Source organism: Pistacia vera, unplaced genomic scaffold, assembly GCF_008641045.1.
Source record: "Pistacia vera cultivar Batoury unplaced genomic scaffold, PisVer_v2 Contig214, whole genome shotgun sequence".
NCBI lineage: Eukaryota > Viridiplantae > Streptophyta > Magnoliopsida > Sapindales > Anacardiaceae > Pistacia > Pistacia vera.
Window position 1 is genome coordinate 2,297,193 of NW_022196018.1, and position 21,194 is coordinate 2,318,386.

At 37.6% G+C, this 21,194-nt stretch overlaps 1 protein-coding gene and 1 non-coding gene across 2 annotated transcripts; one reads left to right on the forward strand and one right to left on the reverse strand.

The window, feature by feature from the left end:
- The first annotated feature begins 439 nt into the window (after positions 1–439).
- Positions 440–1,051, forward strand: LOC116129870 (AN1-type zinc finger protein 5-like). Its single transcript, XM_031415600.1, has one exon. It carries the CDS (start codon positions 440–442, stop codon positions 1,049–1,051), a length of 612 nt encoding a protein of 203 aa, XP_031271460.1.
- A 1,483-nt stretch (positions 1,052–2,534) lies between these two features.
- TRNAT-GGU lies at positions 2,535–2,606 on the reverse strand. Its single transcript has one exon. It is a non-coding gene; the product is annotated as a tRNA-Thr (tRNA).
- Positions 2,607–21,194: the final 18,588 nt, after the last annotated feature.

The window sequence follows — 21,194 nt, forward strand, 5'->3', positions numbered from 1 at the left end:
ATAGTTACCGAAAGGATCACACCGAATTCATACACCAAATGATGTGGTGCAATCCTGACCGTCGATTAATTATGAATTAATATTAATCGATAGTCAGGATTACGCTACGTCATTCGGTGCATGAATTCAGTGTGCTCCTTTCGGTAACTGTAGCATTACTCTACCGATAATGAGATGAGAAAAGTGAAGCATCGGTCACCGTGTGGGACCTTTCACTCGTGTCAGTTTTAAGAACAGAAGGAAACACATGCTATATCTTCTACAATGTGAATACAGTGTACTTAAAACTGACTTGTCCAAGGGGTTTGATAATTGAAGTTGCAACAAATAATTGTGGCCTTTGCCTTTTCCTTTTGGCAGATGATAAATTCCCCAGCAGAGAAGAACTTAAGGCATTCACAAACTCTTCTTTTTTTTTTTTCTCTTAACAGAAACAAACATGAGTTCTAACCTTTGTGCCAATGGCTGTGGCTCCTTTGTCCCAGATAAAAAATTGAATTACTGTGATAATTGTTTCGACGTTCTTCTTGCTGAGGAACAAGCTGCCATCACAGCGGCAAAAAGGCTGGAGGCTACCTACTCAAATACAACTAATCCAGGTGAAAATTGGGTCAGAGCAGAGCAGTCAACAATTACCCTGGAGGAATGGATATCTATGGTCAGAAGAAATGACCGTGCCAGCCGGTCAAGGAAAATGGAGAGTTCGCCGCTTTCGTTCTCTGAACTACTAGATATCGTAAGAAGAAATGACCTGGGTAAATTTGATAATATGGAGAGTTCGTCTACCGGTTCTCCACCATTGGTGATCAGTTCCGGAAGTGATGAGGGCTCAAGAAGTGAAGAGGTGAATGGAAGTGCTGAGCTTGAGCTGGCCAGGGTGGTAAGATGTTTCGTCTGCAGAAAGAAATTCGAGCTGACGAAATTTGAGTGTAAGTACTGTGGTGGCATTTTCTGTATAGATCATCATCTTTCCGATAAGCACCATCCCCAATGTTCTTATGATTTTANCGCAATTGAACAGATCGAGCAAGTTCAAATTGACGTAACATGAAACCTATTAGTCCGAAAGCACCGTGTAGAGCAACAAAAGTCCAAAGACCGCCTAATTGACACCAACGAGTAAAATCTCCTTGTGCTTCAGGCCCCCATAGTAACAATAAAGAATGTGCTAAACTATTAGCAGGAGTAGAAACTGCAGCGGTTAAAAAATTGCAACCTTCTAAATAGGAACTAGCCAATCCATGAGTATACCATGAAGTTACAAAGGTTGTACCTGTGAACCAACCCCCCAAAGCGAAATAGGCACAAGGAAAGAGCAATAGACCAGACCAACCTACAAAAACGAAGCGGTCCCTCCGTAACCAGTCATCCATAATATCAAATAAATCTTTTTCGTCTTTGGTAAATTTACCAAGGGCTATAGTCATAGCGATCCTCCTATTCATCTACTTCAACCATTTCCGAACACCTTTATATATCTTAATGTTATATATTATGGCATTTTCAGGGCGCTCAAAATTCTATCATTTATTTATAATTTGATTTCTCGCGCACTGCCCCATAAAATTGAACCTTTAGAATTTCATTTAATTGGTTTCGAAGATCAAAATATTTGATTTTATTGGTCCTTACTTAGGTAAACGCATCAACTCAAATTGTTTCTTCCTTGCTATTAGTTTCTTAATAAGTAGTTGAATCTAAATCATGAATTGTCAGATGACTCATTACTCAGATAAAGAAATCTTTTTTTCTATTTTATTTGATATCTACATGTCCATGCCGGTAAAAAAAGGGAAAATTTATTATTTATATCTAATTCAATACAATATTTAAATAAAATAATAGCAAACTGTAAATGAGAGTTTCTTTCTCACATACACCTTCAATCCCATTACATTGTCATCTTGTAAGCATCAATATGGAAATATTTGATTGATATCTGAAGCCATTCTTTATGATTCGATTTTTTGATTCTTAATACAATTTGATTCTTATACAACTAGAATTTAGGCTCTTGTTATGTTCTGGAATCAAAACAAGATATTGAAATACCCTTTAGGTATTAAAAAATTTGGAATAAGACTTTCTTTCTCTAGGCAGGAACGCAATATATTTCCTATGAAATATAGAAACAAGAAGATTAAATAAGAGATATCGACAGATTTCCGAATAAAAAAATATGAAATAAACCAAATCTACTGTTTCAATTTTATCTCTATCGAATTTGAATATCAGAATAGTGGATATAGTCATGATTCGACGGGTTAGGTCCACTTACTTTTTCTTTTGGATTTGTTGATTTCTAATCTATCGAAAAAGGGAAACAACGAATATCTATTTGGCGATTCAAAAGCCGACTTATTATTATTCATTGTATTATAATATAAAAATGTTCAATTTGATTTTCTAAATTACTCTCTCACTTTATTATTAGTTATTATTAAAATGAAATTCATTAGAATGAAATTCAAAAAATTCGAAATTATAGACTTTCGAATGAAATTTTTCCTATATAGAAAGTTAAAGAAAGTAAAAGCCCCTTATCGGATTTGAACCGATGACTTACGCCTTACCATGGCGTTACTCTACCACTGAGTTAAAAGGGCCGTCTTGATTTAATTCCTGACTGAGTCGATAGGTAAATCAAATATATATATATATTAAATATATATACAATAGACGCATAGTGGTTAGTAGCTCATTTCGCAACTAGAAGCGAGAATCGATAACTTAACTTATCAATCCATCGTCTAATTAGGGAAGAAAGATGGATTCTGTCTGACTTTCTTGGGTTAGTGTTAGATAGGGACACTACTATTTCTTAACAATGAGATGAGGCAATCTATGAAGTAANTTCGTCGACAAATTTGGAGGAGCCTTCAACGTGCGTTTGTTTCTCTTAACTCATGTTGAATATTTATGCAGATTTTATTTAATATAAATTGTAAAATCATACCCTTGATCTTGGCTCATGTAAACGATCCTGTTATATTATATTTTTCGTTTCCGCTGCGTATACAGGACCGTTTACTAACAAAATTAGTTAACTATGATAAGCTAGATGTTAAATCTAATAAGGGTCGGTTCATTGGATATCCTAAAGATAGTTTAGGATCTTACTTTTACTTTGCAAGTGATCAAAAAGTTTAGATCAGTAGAAATGCGCACTTCCTCGAGAATGAGTTCTTGGAGGAAGGTGGTGTTGGAAGAAATATTGAACTCAGGTTGAGTTCGGAGAGCCAAGAACCGAGATTGCTGAAGCTAGAACGTCCACTCAGCGAACCTCAGTATCAGATATTATGGTTCTAGTGCGAAAGTCTTCTAGAATATGAAAACCTCCAGAAAGATATGGGTTCCTACATGAGCAAGATTTTGAGTCTTACTTAGTGGGAGTAGATGATCATGGTGATGATCCTAGAAGCTCAAAAAGGCAATACTGGATAGAGATTCAGGAAAGTGGTAGGAAGCGATGGATTATAAGATAGAATCAATGCATGTCGATCAAGTATGGTCACTTGTGGATCCACTAGAAGGAATAGTTCCTATAGGTTGCAAATGGGTCTACAAGAGAAAAGTTGGCAAGGATGGGAAGGTAGAGACCTTCAAAGCTCGACTGGTGGCAAAAGGTTATACTCAGAAACAGGATTGAATTATGAGGAAACCTTCTCACCTGTAGCTATGATTAAATCTATCCGTATAATGCTAGCCATCGCAGCATACCATGATTATGAAATTTGGCAGATGGATGTTAAAACAGCTTTGCTCAATCAGTTTATTGAGGAAAACATCTATATGGAGCAACCGATAGGTTTTGTATCCTCTACTAAAAAGCATAAGGTATGCAAATTTCATCGATCCATTTATGGATTGAAGCAAGCTTCAAGAAGTTGGAACATTCGATTTAACGACATAATCAAATCATTTGGTTTTGTGAAGAATCCAAATGGACCTTGTGTATACAAATGGGTTAAAGATCATGCCATCACATTTCTCATACTATATGTAGATGACATCCTTTTGATGGGAAATGACATAGGCATGATGATAGAGGTTAAAGTTTGGTTGTCCAAAACCTTCTCGATGAAAGACTTAGGAGAAGTGACCTATGTCCTTGGCATTCATATCTATAGAGATAGAATGAAAAGGGTAATTGGATTATCCCAGAAATTGTACATAGAGAAAATGCTAAAAAGGTTTAGCATGGAGAACTCTAAGAGAGGTCTATTGCCCTTCACTCACGGTGTTCATCTTTCCAAGGAGATGGGTCCAAAGACCGATGAATAGCAATAGCGGATGCGTAATGTGCCTTATGCATCTGCGGTAGGCAACTTAATGTACACAATGCTATGTACAAGACCTGATATAGCTTGGTTATAAGTGTTACGAGCAGATATCAGTCAAATCCAGGGGAGAAACATTGGTCGGTTGTAAAATCGATCCTTAAGTACTTGAGAAGAACTAAGGATCTAGTTCTGAGTTATGAGTGTTCAGAGTTAAACATTCAAGGATACTCAGATTCTGATTTCCAATCAGATATTGATGATAGAAAGTCTACATCAGGGTACATTTTTATATGTAATAGAGGTGCTGTTAGTTGGAAAAGTTCCAAACAAACAACCACAACAGACTCCACTACAGAAGTTGAATACATTGCTGCTTCAGAAGCAACAAAGGAGGTTGTTTGGATGTGAAAATTTGTAATTGAACTTGGTGCGGTTCCAAACATGGCTTACCCGATAAGCATGTTCTGTGACAATACTGGAGCTATTGCACAGGCAAAGGAACCAAGGGCACACCAAAAATCCAAACATATTCAGCGCAAGTATCACATTTTGAGAGAATTCATTTGAGTTGGAGAGATTATAATTTTGAAGACACCTTCAGTAGAAAATGTAGCTGATCCACTAACTAAGGGGATGACACTCAAGCAATTGGACCATCATCTTGAGAAGATGGGTATGAGATACAACATCAAATGGCTTTAGTGCAATTGGGAGTTTGTTAGTGTATGCCCTAGAAACCATTCATGTTATCGGTTTCAGACCATTTAGTCTTGTATCAATATATATCATAAATAATAGAAGAAAGAGTTCTTCAATTCATATATATAAATTGCTTCGTTTATTCAGTCATGCATTTAAAATAAAGTATGTATATGACTTGTCCAGATGATTCATTTAATCGGTAAATGAATTATCAAAAAAGGTTCCCTACAGAAGCAATATAATTTGGGCAATTATATTGCATAGTAGCCATACTGGATGCTTCCGAATATCATGAGTTGATATAAGTACGGATGACGATGATAGTCATGTCACTGAGGCATTAGTATGGATTAGCAGTTGGTGAACTGTTTTTCGAACGTGATCGAATAACGACAAATCACTTGGAAAAGCATGTAGTCAATGATTTATCGTTTGGTTATATCAGTGCACGATGTAGTCCTTTAACCTGAGACATTGTGGTCGGATCTGATACAGATACGTATGGTTCACACATTGTATAAGTACGAGACTAGTCATGTTTTGTATGAAAAAGCCTATTTGGTCGTGTGTTGTTCATATGCAGAAACGAACGATGGTCAAGAAAGGATCCATTGACTCAAAAATATAGGATCAGGAGTACCGCAAACTCCATCCGGATTCGAGTTCCTAGACGAATGTCGATAAATATCGAAAATCAGCATCTCTGGCCAGAGTATATTATTAGTCATACAAAAACAAGTTCGTGATGGCGAGTTCTAGATATATTGATCGACGATTCGGTAGAAAATCAAGTTTAGGTTTTTGACGTTTCATGAATCCGTGCTCGATCAGAATATATCAATGGAGGAATTTTACCTGCATGGTACATATGATCTGAAATGGGTTCAATGAAGTATTTCTTCATCGTGGTTTAGGGACTATGGCACATTGCTAGATGTTTACCATAGTCGTTGGGCCTGCGGACAGGTTTCCAGATTCATCCAAAACCGGCTCACGGCTAATCCACGATGGACCTACATGGTCACACCAATAGCCTTGAGAAGTTAGAGAAGAATAAGAGAGAGAAATGATTATCCGAAGAGGGCTAGCACCTTCCGAGGGTAATGACAGGATTTTTATGGTAATAGTTACATAGAAAAATATTTGTGACATTTTAAGGGTTAAAATGGTCAAGCAAATATTAATTGTATTTAATTATTATATCTTGAAGCGTTAAGATAAATGAGATGAACTAAAATAACTTTTAAATAGTTAAAGGGCAAAAGGGTGAACTTGTGGGTTGTTAATGTAAACTACTTTAGTTTACATGGGTTCTTGAATAATATTGATTATTCAAAGGGTAAAATAATAAATACTTGGGCTCCTTTTCAAATAAGATTTTACTTGGGGATAGAAGTGAAAAACAACTAATTGCAAAATGGCCCATGTATATATAAATGCAAATGGTTGCATTTTAGGTTAAGGATTCATTTTAGTTCACTCAAAGAAAATCAATCTCTCTCTCTTAGGGTTCGGCCACTCTCTCACTCTCTCAAGGTGGTGTTAAAGTGTGGAGGATTCATCCCTTTGAATCTTGGCTTCATCAACGTTAAGCAAAGGAGAAGGTATAATGTTTTTCAAGTTTTTTGTTTGAAATTTTTTTGAATCCCATTAATCCAACCCATTCATGCTTTCAATCTACTATTTCTGCCACCTCTTCATGCTGTTCTTTCATATATCAATACATACAACTATGATTTACATGATATAGTAGATAATGCCTTTTATTGATTAATAAACATCATTACAAAGAGTCAATTCCACAGTAATTGAATGGCTCTAGGGCATCTATTCCAACAATCTCCCACTTGCACTATAGCCAATCATCCATGTATTTAACATCGAACGACCCAAGTGCCCATCAAGCTTCTGCTACAACAGAAACTTCAATGGTGGGTTAGTAGGTATTCTGCAAATCTGCACATTCTCTTTTTTTATCGATCTCATAGATCAGATTGAATCAACTAAGTAAGTGTTTGGATTACTGGTGAGACCGTGATTCCTCAGCCACAACAATGGCTCCATTTTTATCGCAGTAGAACTTTACTGGATCAGTAATGCTTGGAACCACATCGAGTTAGTAATGAACGTCTTGATCCAAACCGCCTACATGGCTGTACTAAATAATGTGATATACTTAGCATCAGTTGTAGAATCTACTGCACTACTCTGATTTGAGCTCTTCCAGCTCACTGCAGCTTTATTAAGACAAAATTTCAAGTAAAAATCATCTTTATTCTTTTGGAAAATAGCATCACTATATCCTCTTACAATGAGCTCATCTTCCCCTCCATGATCCAAGAACATATCCTTAGTCCTCTTAAGTATTCAAGGATGTCCATCGACAATCATCCAGTGTCACTCACTTGGATATGATTGATATCTTCTACAAGTGCTGAATGCACATAAGAGATCAATCTGAGTACATATCATCACATTGCTCCCTTGGATCCAATTAATATCTTCTGCAAGTGCTTAATGCACATGAGATATTAGTCTAAGCATACAACATGGTATCACTCAATTGGATCCTATTGATATCCACTACAAGTGCTTAATGCACAAGAGACATTAATCTGAGCATATAACATGGCATTGCTCACTTAAATTCGATTGATATCCACGACAAGTGCTTGATGCACATGAGACATCAATCTGAGCATACAACGTGGCATTACTCACTTGAATCCAATTGATATCCACTACAAGTGCTTAATGCACATTAGATATTAATCTAAGCATAAAAGATGGATCCACTTGCTGAAGCATGTGGGATCCTCTTCATTCTATCTCCCTTATCATGTGGTTTAGGACACATATCCTTAGAGAGATAGACACCATGTGCCATCGGAAGAAATCCCTTCTTGGATTCTTCCATACTGAATATGTTCAGTACCTTGTCTATGTACTCTGACTTGGCTAAGCAACCTACCCGATCTACCATGATAGATCTTTATTCTGAGAATGTAGGCTGTTCTCTTAAGTCTTTCATGGAGAAGCACTTGGATAACCAAGTCTTTACCGACTGCAAGTTTGATATATCATTCCCGATCAGAGGTATGTCATCAACATACAACACTAGGAATGCCACTGCACTCCCACTTACTTTCTTGTAAACAGCCTCATCTTCGTTCTTGATAAAAACCAAAGTATTTTACAGCTTCATTGAAATGAATGTTCCAGATCCTTGAAGCTTGCATGAGTCCATATATGGACCTCTACAACTTGCATATCTTATTAGCTTGCCCATCAAGAACAAAATCATCAAGTTGTGTCATGTACACATCCTCTTCAAGGTTTCTATTCAGGAAAGCCATTTTGACATTCATTTGCCAAATCTCATAGTCATTAGCTTGTCCATCAAGAATGAAACCATTGGGTTGTGCCATATACACATCCTCTTCAAGGTTTCCATTCAGGAAAGCTATTTTAACATCCATTTACCAAATTTTACAATCATGATATGCATCAATCACAAGCATAATCCTAATGGATTTAATTATAGCAACCAGCAAAAGGTTTCTTCATAGTCAATACCATGAATTTGTATGAAACCTTTGGCAACCAATTTTGCTTTATAAGTATGAACCTTACCATCCATGTCTGTCTTCTTCTTTAAGACCCATTTACACCCTATGGATTTTACCCCTTTCAATGAATCCACTAGAATTCATGACTAGTTCTAGTACATGGAGTCCATCTCAGATTTTATGGCTTTAAGCCATTTAATGGAATCTGGATCCAATATAGCTTTATCATAGGCTATGGGTTTATTATCTTGGTAGACCAGTATGTCACCATGTTGAGTCACAAGAAAACCATATCTCTCGGGCTCACGACGTACTCTCTCAGATCTACATAGCTCTTGTGCTACCTATGGTAGTTCACTTTGATCCACAATTATGGAGTAACCTCCTCACGATGCTTAACCACCTCTTGTGGCAAATCATCCTGTCCTTTGTCTAATGTATCTTGTGGTTCTAAAACTTCATTGAATTTTTCTCCCAATAGTACTTCTTAGAAAATTCCTTTTTTAAGAATACACTAGTATGAGCAACAAAAAGTTTTGTGCTCTTCTGGATGGTAGAAGTAGTATCATTTGGTCTCCCCAAGATACCCCACAAATATACATTTGCAGAATTTCGGGCCCAGCTTGTTCGAAGTCAATTTCTTGACATAAGCTTTGCAACCCCAAATCCTTAGATAAGACAAGTTGGGCTTTCGCCCACTTCATTGTTCATAAGGAGTCTTATCTATAGACCTTCACGGCACACTGTTCAGTACATCAGTCTAGTCTCTAGGGCATAACTCTAAAACTATATGGGCAAATCACTAAAAACTCATCATAGACCTAACCATTTCATGTAAGGTCCTATTCCTTGTTAGAGTGGGTGCCCTAGAGCCAATCAATTATTGTAGAATTGACTCTTTGTAATAATGTTCATTGATCAATAAAAATGTATTTTATTATATATCGCGTAAATCATTATTATATGTATTAATATATGTCCTTAGAATGGTAGAACCATGACGAATGTATCAAGTGTTTCAAATCTTGATAGTGGGAACCCTGTGAGCACATATGGTGGCCATTCTAGAAACGTCCGTAGCCCCAGTATTATTATAAAGTAAGGGCATAGATGCATAGATAATACGATAAGGCTATCATAATGCTGAACGACTCTGTCGAAAGGCGGTGATTGATCTCACTTGTCAAGGTTGTTTGGTGACAACCTGGTGGAACACATGGGTGCTTGCTGTAGGCAAGTTCACTTAACTGACCCACAAGAGGATTCCATATGGATGGTAACCCCAGTGTCTATGGAACAAATCCTTTAATGAATGGTAGTGCACGTGATCCTTAGACTTGAGATCACCGGAGCACCTTGTGCACTGATTGGTGTAGTTTGACACTAGCGCAACACAGTTCTATTCAGAGCTATCAATATGGTAGTGATTGGCTGCATCAAGAAGTGTATCAAGATATGGTGGATCAATAGAGGATTCATCACTCCCGGCTACCGGGGAAGTTATCTCACGGTGGAATTTAGTAAATGGCAATAAGATTAAAACTGTGGCCACTGTGGGATTGAGTTGTTGCTCTATCAAGTTTATTATTTTGGTCATTGGTCTAGTAACTGAATACAAACATATCGAGAGTAACTGAGGTTGACACTATTTCTGTGCCTCGGTCTCGATGAGATAACAGATGATAAAAGGATTGGATTGTATAGTAACCATATCATTGACAGGTAGTTGCTTCACTGAATCCGAATCTATCGGGTGGCCATGATGCCTTACTAGGGGCCAGTCTTGGTCTGTGTGTAGTGAGACGATTAATTGATGTTAATCGTGATGCTACACACTACCGGTATGATAAGGAGCTTACGGGTCACACACATAGAAGATAATTTAAGAAGTAGTTTATAAGAAGGGTGTTTTCATCTTTTTAGGCAAAAATGTATTTTGGTAATCTCACAGTGCAATTAAATTTGTTGAGGTTGTAGCCTTTATTTAATTTGACATTAAATAAATAAATAAGTTAGATTATATTTAAATATGTGTTCGCATATTTTTAAATGAATTATTGTTATTGTTAAATGTTAATATATGAAATATATATATTAATTGAATTTAATTGAAATAATGATAATTAAAATTAAAATATCTAAATGGGGCTATTTGGACATAGTGGCTTTTTGGGTTGGTGCCCAAGCCTATTCCATGATGGAATACGACACTGTGTGCACTATATAAGTGCAACACTTCGTGAATTAAATAAACAATTCATTCATTCACATTTAATTAAAACTCCAGCCCCTTTTTCTCTCTTCCCACACCAGTTTACATTTGGGTTGAATCAAATATCACTTGATTCTTGTTCTTGGTTCTTAAGGGTAAAGAGGATCTCGCAAATCCCTCTTTAGTTCCTTAGGATTACCTTCGTGTGGACTACCGCTGGTTCGATCCTACTCTTGGATCGGTATCGAAACCCATTTAGAAAAAAGTTGGAGGAGCCTCCAAACGTGTGTATGATTTCTTAACTCTAAACTGATTTTCTACAGATTTTGATTTAATGTATAAACTGAAAATTTGTGCCCTGATCTTGGTTCTAAGGAATGATCTATGTTATAAATAATTTTTGTTTTCCGCTGCCATGACTTGATCGTTTCCTAACAATGGTATCAGAGCCTAGGGTACCAGATTTTACAGTTTTATGTATGGTTGATTGCATGTATTTGATTGATAACATGTTGCCTTGTTGAATCTGCACAAAATCTTCCTTGAAAGCATGTTTTATGAAATCAATTTAAATGATTAATTTAATTTGTTGATGATCTGCAAGTTTGGTATAATGGGATATGGATTTTTGTTGAAATCAGAAGTTTAGATTGATTGCAAAATCCGTTTGGTGCATTTTTGGTAGCTGGTTGAACTGATCAGATGCTACAGATTAGTGTACTCTCGCCGTGACGATATAACCCATCGTTGTTTGGCGTACTTACTGATTGAAAAATCAGCACTCACCACAGCAATATAGCCCATCGTCGTGGCAATCGTAGTCTAAAGTGCGCACTGACGAAAATCAGCGCTCGCCGTGATGATATAACCCATCACCGCGGCGATTACACGTGGTGCATGTATGCAACACATATCAGCGTACGCTGTGGCAATCTAATCCATCGCCGCAGCGAGCGTACTTTCGAGTGCGTAGGGGCCAAAGTGAAAAGTTTCAAAACTTTTGGACCAAATATGGATCTGTAAATTGTCAGGGGGTAATTAATTATTAACCCACCCAATTCAAAAATTAATTGTTTTTTAAATGTATGCCATGTACTTTTTTGTATATTGTCTGGTGCCCGGTACATGAGCCTTAGACCTATGGTGAATGTTTAAAAAGTTTGGGTATGTATGGTTGTAATTTTTTTTTTTAAATAGCCTTGAATTAAGTGAATACCCAAAATCGTGGTCATTTTATTTCTATCTTTCCATACATAACAGAAGAATGGAAAAGATTCTTCAAGAGTCTCAAGTCCTAGAAGTACATGATTAATACTACCAAAGCCCAATACTATAGAGGAAATTAAGTGCAGTACTCCAGATACAAAGTATGGACAGGTGTCTATAACTTCCCCCCCAGGACCTACTCCCCAGCCTAGAGTAGCTAGGTGGGGAAGTAAAATTAATCCTTGTTCATACATGGGTTTTTCTGGTATGAAATGAGCCACTTCAAATAGGTTCATTGCTCTAGCCCAGAATACGATTAATCCGGCATGGGCTACATGAGCCCCCAACAGTTTATCAGATAAATTGATAAGTCAGGCATTCCCGGCCCACCAAGCGAAATCAGTGGTTTCTTGGTCACGACCAGCTATAGCTAAAGTTCCATTAAAGAGCATTTCCATGGGGTAGAACCTCCTCAGGGAATATAAGATTTTCATGAGGCTGATCTTGAGCCGCCATCCAAGCACGAATACCCTCATTTAAAAGAATATTTTCGGTGTAGAAAGTCTCAAATTCAGGATCTTTCGCTACACGGATTTCCTAGGAAACGAAGTCATAAGCACGTAGGTTCAGAGTCAAACCGACTACTCCATGAGCACTCATCCATAAACCAGTTACTGGTACAAATAACATAAAGAAATGTAACCAACGTTTATTGGAAAAAGCAACCCCAAAGATTTGGGACCAAAGACCATTGAATAAGTTTCTTCAGCTTGAGTTGGGTTAAAAGCACAAAATGTATCTGCACCATCACCATCTTCAAATAAAGTATTTTCTACGGCAGCACCATGAATAGTGCATAACAGAGCAGCGCATAACAAAGTAGCGCCCAATACACCGGCAACTCCCATCATATGAAATGGGTTCAATGTCCAATTATGAAACCCTTGGAAAAAAAGGATGAATCGAAATATAGATGCTACACCAAAACTAGGTGCAAAGAACCAACCCGACTGACCTAGTGGATAAATCAGGAATATAGAAACAAAAACAACAATTGGACTAGAAAATGATATTGCATTATAAGGCTGTAATTGAACAGATCGAGCAAGTTCAAATTGACGTAACATGAAACCTATTAGTCCGAAAGCACCGTGTAGAGCAACAAAAGTCCAAAGACCGCCTAATTGACACCAACGAGCAAAATCTCCTTATGCTTCAAGCCCCCATAGTAACAATAAGAATGTGCTAAACTATTAGCAGGAGTCGAAACTGCGGCGGTTAAGAAGTTGCAGCCTTCCAAATAGGAACTGGCCAATCCATGAGTATACCATGAAGTTACAAAGGTTGTGCCTGTGAACCAGCCCCCTAAAGCGAAATAGGCACAAGGAAAGAGCAATAGGCTGGACCAACTTACAAAAACGAAACAGTGGTCGTGTGTCCTGCCTTTCTCCCCTTCTCGATGTACATTCTTTTCTCATCTCATTCCCCTCGAATGTAAATCAAGGTTTCTAAATTTATTGATATAAAAAAATTTGTATAATTATTCTCACTGTAAATTTAGAATGATGTTTTTGTAATGTACTTGAAGACGGATCAAGGAAGAGACAATCATACTTGAAGACTCAAGATTTTATTATAGGACCCCTAGGTGAACTACCGATTCCTCTAGGCTCGAGGAAATTAGTTTTAGTTGGGCTATGTACTGACACGTTTTAATATTTTGTTTAGAATGCATGCTAAGGTTGAATGTTCTATGACTTGCCAAACAATGTCATTCTAACAAAGATAATAATATGGTGACACATTAAATAATAACCCTTCAATTAAAGTATATTAAGTCACGTATGCCTTCCATCACCAGGGTTTTAATCAAACCACTGTTCATCGGAACCTTGTTTGCCAAAGCGAAGGGTACACTTCTACCAGTGGGAGGTTAAAATTCATTAGAGTTTTCCTTAATAGTGATGGGTTGACTTAAAATGACAGTTTTGCTTGTTCGCCAAAGCGACCGTTGATAAACACGTCATAGGCATAGTAGAGAAGTACACACATTGTGTGTACATGGTGACATGTAGTGTTCACTCTATTGATACTGAGAATCACATTTGACGACGATGGCTAGGCCATTGGATTGTGTGATTAGCTTGTTGGCTTCTTCACATTAGAGGTTGATGGTGGGAGCTATCAACTAGTGTGGATTAAGTTTGTTAGCCAACCTAATCATCCCATTTTGGCTTGTTCTCCAAAACAAAGGTTTGAAATGGACCAGATGGGATCTCAGTCCACTAGGAAAGCCAACGGGCTTTCCCAAGTTAATAGTGAGGGCTATTGACTTGAGGAAAATAGTGGGAGCATCGTTTAATAAAAGACCATATTAAATAATAATGAACTTTATAATGACTTTTTCTTTTCTGCAATTGTAGATTCACCAAAATGAGCATTATGAACCTACGACCAATAATCAAGAAAGAAAACAGGTTGAATGGATCCAATTTCTCATACTGGTATCATAATCTTTGGATTATACTCAAGTCAGAAAAGAAATTGTATATCCTTGAAAAGCCATACCTGGCTGAGCCTGATCCTGATGCCACTCAGGAAGTAAAGGACACTTATCAAAAGTTCCTTGATGATGCTAATGGCGTTCAATGCTTAATGTTCGCATCAATGACACCAGTGCTACAAAAGCAGCATGAGAATATGGACGCTGCTGCCATTATTCTACACCCCAAGGAGCTTTTCAAAGGGAATGCTCGACAAGAGAGGTATAAGGTGTCAAAAGCACTGTTTGGAAGTCGCTTAAGAAGCCCAGGTTGGCCTTCATGTGCTCAAGATGATCGAGCACATGGAGAGGCTTGAGACTTTGGGATTTGAGTTGGATGCAGAATTACAAATGGATTTAGAATTACATATGGATTTAATTCTGCAATCCTTGCCTAACTCTTATGCACCGTTCATAATGAACTTCAATATGAACACAATGGTGAAAACCCTGTCGGAGCTTTTGAACATGCTGAGGACTACAGAGCAGGACTTGAAGAAGTCCAAGCCTGTTTTACTGGTAGTTGCTAGTAAAGGAAAGGGTAACGGCAAGGGTAAGGCCAAGGCCAAACCCAAGCCCAAGCCTAAAGGACAGGGTGCTCTTGGGCCTGAGAGTGGCATAGAGAAGGGCGAGAAAGTAGTCTGCTTCTATTGTGGCCAGCCTGGCCACTGGAGGAAACATTGCAAGGCTTTCCTCGCAAACAAGAAAAAGTCAGATGCTTCGACTTTAGGTATATTTATGATTGAGATTAACTTTCCTCCCTCAACATCCTGGATCATTGACACAGGATATGGTACTCAAATTTGCACTGATGTGTAGGGACTAAGGCAGAGTAGAGTGCCCGCCAAGGGAGAGGTGGACCTACGAGTTAGAAATGGAGCACAAGTAGCTACATTGGCTGTAGGGACTTACTGTTTATCTTTGCCTACGGGCTTATTGTTGGAACTACATAACTATTATTACGTACCTTCTATTTCTAGAAATATTATTTCAGTATCCGCTTTAGATAATATAGGGTATCATTTTGAGATATCTAATGGATTGTTGTCCTTTAGTTTGAATGGTATTCTGTTTAGAATTGCAAGGTTATATAACGGGTTATATGTTCTTGATTTAAAAAATAAAGATATTCTCAATGTTGAAACCAAGAAAGCTAAATACTGTAACAACTTCTTTCTACTATCATACTCGTAAAATATAGTAATAAAAAGACAAGTATATTTATCAAAATGGTCGAGCCCAAAAAGTTTCTTACTTAATAAATACATTCTTTACATAGTACAGCATCATTTGTACAAAAAGACTCTCAAAAACAGTGGACAGTGCAGCCAAGTCTCCCCGCTTGCCGACGTCCATCCGAACACGTCCTCACCTATGTCCTGTAAAACATAGAAAACAGGGGGGTGAGCACAAAGATGCTCAGTAAGTAAATCTTCTACTCTATAATCCCCAGGCATCACTCTTTAATTCTTTTCATACTCTTGTCACTTTCTCTAATTCAATCTCTCTTGTTCTTTCTCTACTTCTAGTTCTCACTATTCTTTTCTTTCTTTCTATTCTCATCACCCATGGAGAATATCATAACCATGCATGGATGAGACACTAAAGCATAACAATGCATTTTCTTTCCTTTCTTTTCTTTCTATTCTTCTCTTATTCTTTTTCTTTCTTATTCTTTGCCGATTGGTCTTGGTCGATGCATGGATTCGGAACCCTTGACCGTGTGAGTGTACTCTCTCTCGTGTATAGCTCTCATCCACATGTATTCTCATGGCTATACAAATTCTTTTTCTCATTCTCATTCCGCTCTCTCATGGTGGAGACTGCTCTCTCACGGTGGTTTACATGCGAGAAATTTCTACACTCACGGGCTCTCTATCGCACAACCTATTCTCTTTACTCTTCTGTAGCACTTATTATTCATTTTATTCTCTAGTGCTAATTCTTTCTTTCTCTTTATTCTAAGAGAATTAGTTCTTTTCTTTATCTTTATTCTTAGAGTGTTTCTTTCTCATTACTCATATTTCTTTCTTTAATGATTACACATATAAACATATGCATATGGATGGCTCATGCCTAGAATCTTTCTTATATGCACTCATGAAATGCAAATATGCTATGTTGCATAAAGTAAGGTTCTCTACTTCTACTCATGCTTCTCTTAGGCATTTCATCAAACAATATGTGTGCATACATAAACCCTACTCTCACTATAGTTCTACTTCTTTCTTAACCATCCAAATTGGAGTTCAACCCCTTCACATTATCACACATCCTGCAAAGAAAACACACTTCAAATATTCCTCTCAAATTCTTCTAGTTCTATCCATACTTTATCAACACATTCCACCCTTCTCATGGTGGAAATTTCTCCATAAATCAACATTAAACTCATTCATAAATTCATCAACTCATTTCAAACATAAAAATCCAAGCATTAATCATATATAAAGCTCTACACATCATTCAATCATGCAAATCACAACTTAGGTGGATTTACTTACCTTAGGCTTAAGTAGAATCCACTTAAGCTCTCTACTCTTGATGGCTTGATACTTTCTCTTAAACCTTAAACACAAACTCAATAAGGATCCTATTCTTTCACCAATAAAATTCACATCTAGAGTAAGGATTCTTACCTTTAAGTGTTTAGGATCAACTTGAATCAATTTCTAGTCAAAAGCTCTTCACAGATCCTTGGAAAATTGAATGAAAGTTTGAGAGAATTGAAGGATGAAAGAGGCGGTGGAGAAGAATGAATGAAAGGGTTTCTAAAGCTAAACCCTTAATATCTCATATTTTCTCCACTATTTCCCAATATACCCTTACTCCTTCTTAGGAATTCCACCTATGCCCTTTAATTCTTTGCAAAAACATCCCCATTCAAACTATTCTCCATGCAATTTTCTTGTATTTCACTCCCCACTTTTCCTGCTAATTAGGGGTAGAATGGTCATTAAGTTTAAAAGGAAGAATTCTTTAAAAACTCAAGGGAAATTTCAGTCGAGTCTTTGCCGTGGCGAAGCTATTTCTTCACCCCGATGAAAACTCACAGCAGCTACATGGGGGTTGTAGCACTTCATCGTCGCGGCGAAGCTTCTTCTTCGCCCCGGCGAAGACTGTAACATCAAGGTTTCGCCAAGTCTTACAATTTTCAGGGCAACCACTGAACCAAACCAATACACCCTTTCAACCAAGGGCCAACCAAACAATATTAACAAAATACAAACTCAAATGAGGATAAATCAATAAACATTCAAGACATTCATCAAATCTTAACTACGTACCTCAAGTGGGGCGTTACAATACAGTGATCAAAACCAGACATATCTCTGGCACTATAGATTGGTCATGTTAATAAAACCAGCATTGCAAAACTTCAAAGGGATGGAGTTTTGGACCCTTTTGACTTTCAGTCATTTGAAGTATGGGAGTCATGCCTATTAAGCAAGATGACCAAGTCGCCTTCTACAGGACAAGGTGAAAGGGCTACTGAACTGTTAGGCATTATCCATAGTGATGTATGTGGTCCACTAATAGTTGAAGCCAGAGGTGGATATTCATACTTCATCACATTTCCTGATAATTTTAGTAGATATGGTTATGTCTATCTTATGAGACATAAATCTGAAGCCTTTGATAAGTTCAAGGAATTCAGGAATAAAGTGCAAAATGTGTTGGTGAATGTATTAAAGCTCTTCTGTCGGATCGAGGAGGTGAATACTTAAGCTCGGGGTTTTCTAAATACCTGAAAGAATGTAAGATAGTATCACAACTCACTCCTCTGAATACACCCCAGCACAATAGAGTGTCTGAAATGAGGAATAGGACCTTACTTGACATGGTTAGGTCCCTGATGAGTTTTAGTGATCCACCTGCATCATTCTGGGGTTATGCCCTAGAAACTGTGACTCGTGTTTTGAACCATGTGCCGTCAAAGTCTGTAGACAAGACTCCATATGAACTAAGGAGTGGGCGAAAGCCCAACTTGTCTTATCTAAGGATTTGGGGTTGTGAAGCTTATGTTAAGAAATTGACTTCGAACAAGCTCGGCCCAAAATCCTATAAATGTATATTTGTGGGGTATCCAAAGGAGACCAAAAGATACTATTTCTACCACCTAGAAGAGCGCAAAATTTTTGTTGCTCGTTCTAGTGTCTTCCTAGAATAGGAATTTTTTCTAAGAAATACTAGTAAGAGAAAAGTAGAACTCGATTAAGTTCTAGAACCACAAATTATACTAGACGAAGTACAGGTAGATGTGCCACAGGAAGTGGTTGAACATTATGAGGAGGTTGCACCACAACTTGTGGATCAAAGTGAACCGCCTCAGTTAGCACAGAAGCTACGTAGATTTGGGTGAGTATGCCATGAGCTTGAGAGATACGGTTATCTTGTGACTCAACATGGTGACGTACTAGTCTACCAAGACAATGAACCTAGAACCTACGAAAACGCTAGATCAGATCTAGATTCTATTAAATGGCTTGAAGCCATAAAATCTGAGATGGACTCCATGTGCCAGAACCAAGTATGGTCTCTGGTGGAACCACCTAAAGGGGTAAAATCCATAGGGTGTAAATAGGTCTTCAAGAAGAAGACTGACATGGATGCCAAGGTGTATACTTATAAGGCACGACTGGTTGCCAAAGGTTTCAAACAAATTCATGGTATTGACTATGAATAAATCTTTTCGCCAGTTACCATGATTAAATCCATCCAGATTATGCTTGCGATTGTTGCATATCATGACTATGAGATTTGGCAAATGGATGTCAAAACAGTTTTCCTGAATGAAAACCTTGAAGAGGATGTGTATATGACACAACTCAGTGGTTTCATTCTTGATAGACAAGCTGATAGGGTATGCAAGTTTCAAAGATCCATTTATGGACTCAAGCAAGCTGGAACATTCGTTTTGATAAAGCCGTAAAAGAATTTGGTTTTATCAAGAACAAAGATGAGCCTTGTGTTTACAAGAAAGTGAGCGGGAGCGCAGTGGCATTCCTAGTGTTGTATGTCGATGACATACTTCTGATTGGGAATGATATACTGAGCTTACAGTCGGTAAAGACTTGGTTATCCAAGTGCTTCTCCATGAAGGACTTAAGGGAAACAGCCTACATCCTTGGAATAAAGATCTGTCGTGATAGATCACATAGGTTGCTTGGCCTAAATCAGAGTGCATATATTGACAAAGTACTGAAAAGATTCAGTATGGAAGAATCCAAGAAGGGATTTCTTCCGATGTCACATGGTGTTTATCTCTCTAAGGAATTGTGTCCTAGAACACAAGATGAGAGAGATAGGATGAAGAGGATCCCATATGCATCAATAATTGGATCCATCATGTATGCCATGCTATGTACTCGGATTGATGTCCTATATGCTTTGGGCACTTGTGGTTGATATCAATCGGATCTAGGAGAGCGTCATTGGATGGTTGTCAAGAACATTCTTAAGTACCTGAAGAGGAAAAGGATATGTTTCTGGTTTATCGAGGGGAAGATGAGCTCACTGTAAGAGGATACAGTGATGCTAGTTCAAACAGACAAAGATGATTATCGATTGCATCAGGGTTTGTATTTTGTCTCAATGTGTAACAACTCCTTTAGTATATTCTTATAATACGTTATATGTAAAATATAGATATGTATATAATATGAAAGATAGTGGGCTCAAATTTTTCTTTACTCTAAAAATATACTGCTTTACAATACAAAATACCATGCATTAAAAACTTTCTAATTACTACAAAATATTGTAGCTGGTAGACAGTAGTGCCAATACTCTTCGCTCCTCGACGTCCATCGACGGCTCCTATTTCCTGCAAAACAGAGAAGAACAACGGGGTGAGCACAACAATGCTCAGTAAGTAAATCCTCACTAATATCCCCGCAACTCATTCTTTGGTTCTTTCCTTACTCAACTGTTCTGTATTTCTACTTCTCACTGTTTTTCTCTTCCTTTCTAATACTGTTATTCTCTTTTAACTTGTTATGCTCTTTACTCTTCTTTCTCTCTGTTTTTTCTCTATTCTATCCACATGAGGAAAACAGGTTTCTCATATTCTCATCATACTATGAAGAAAAGTCAGGTTTTTTTCTCATTCTCGTTATACTTCACACTAACGTGGGAACTCATGGTACATACATATATGAAACGTACATGTAACTAATGTAAAAGAAATGCATGTTCTTTCTTTCTACTTATTCTTACTAACTCAAACTTTGCATTCTTTCTATATTCTCTCTCTTTCTATCTCATCTTTCTCAAGCTTTCTCAAGCTTTCTCATTCTTTAATTCTTGCTATTATCTCTTCTCATTTCTGTTTCGTTTCTATAACTCTTTTCTGTTAACTCTCTTTTTAGTAGTCACGGCCTCCTTACGGATGCACGGTCGGGACTCGCTCCCGCTCTATGTGACTTCTTCTCCTTCTAGCCGATCGGACTTGGTTAGCATGGATTCGGAACCCTTGGCCAGTGAGTCTATAATCTCTCTCCGGGTACTCGGGTATAGCCCTCATCCGCATGCACTCTCACAGGTAACACACTTCTCTATCTGATATCATGCCGCTCTCTCAATGCGGCGTACATGCGGGCATACTTTACCCATTACTCACGGGTTCCCATCGCATAACTACTCATGCTTCTATCTCTCTATTCTTCTATGTTTGCTCA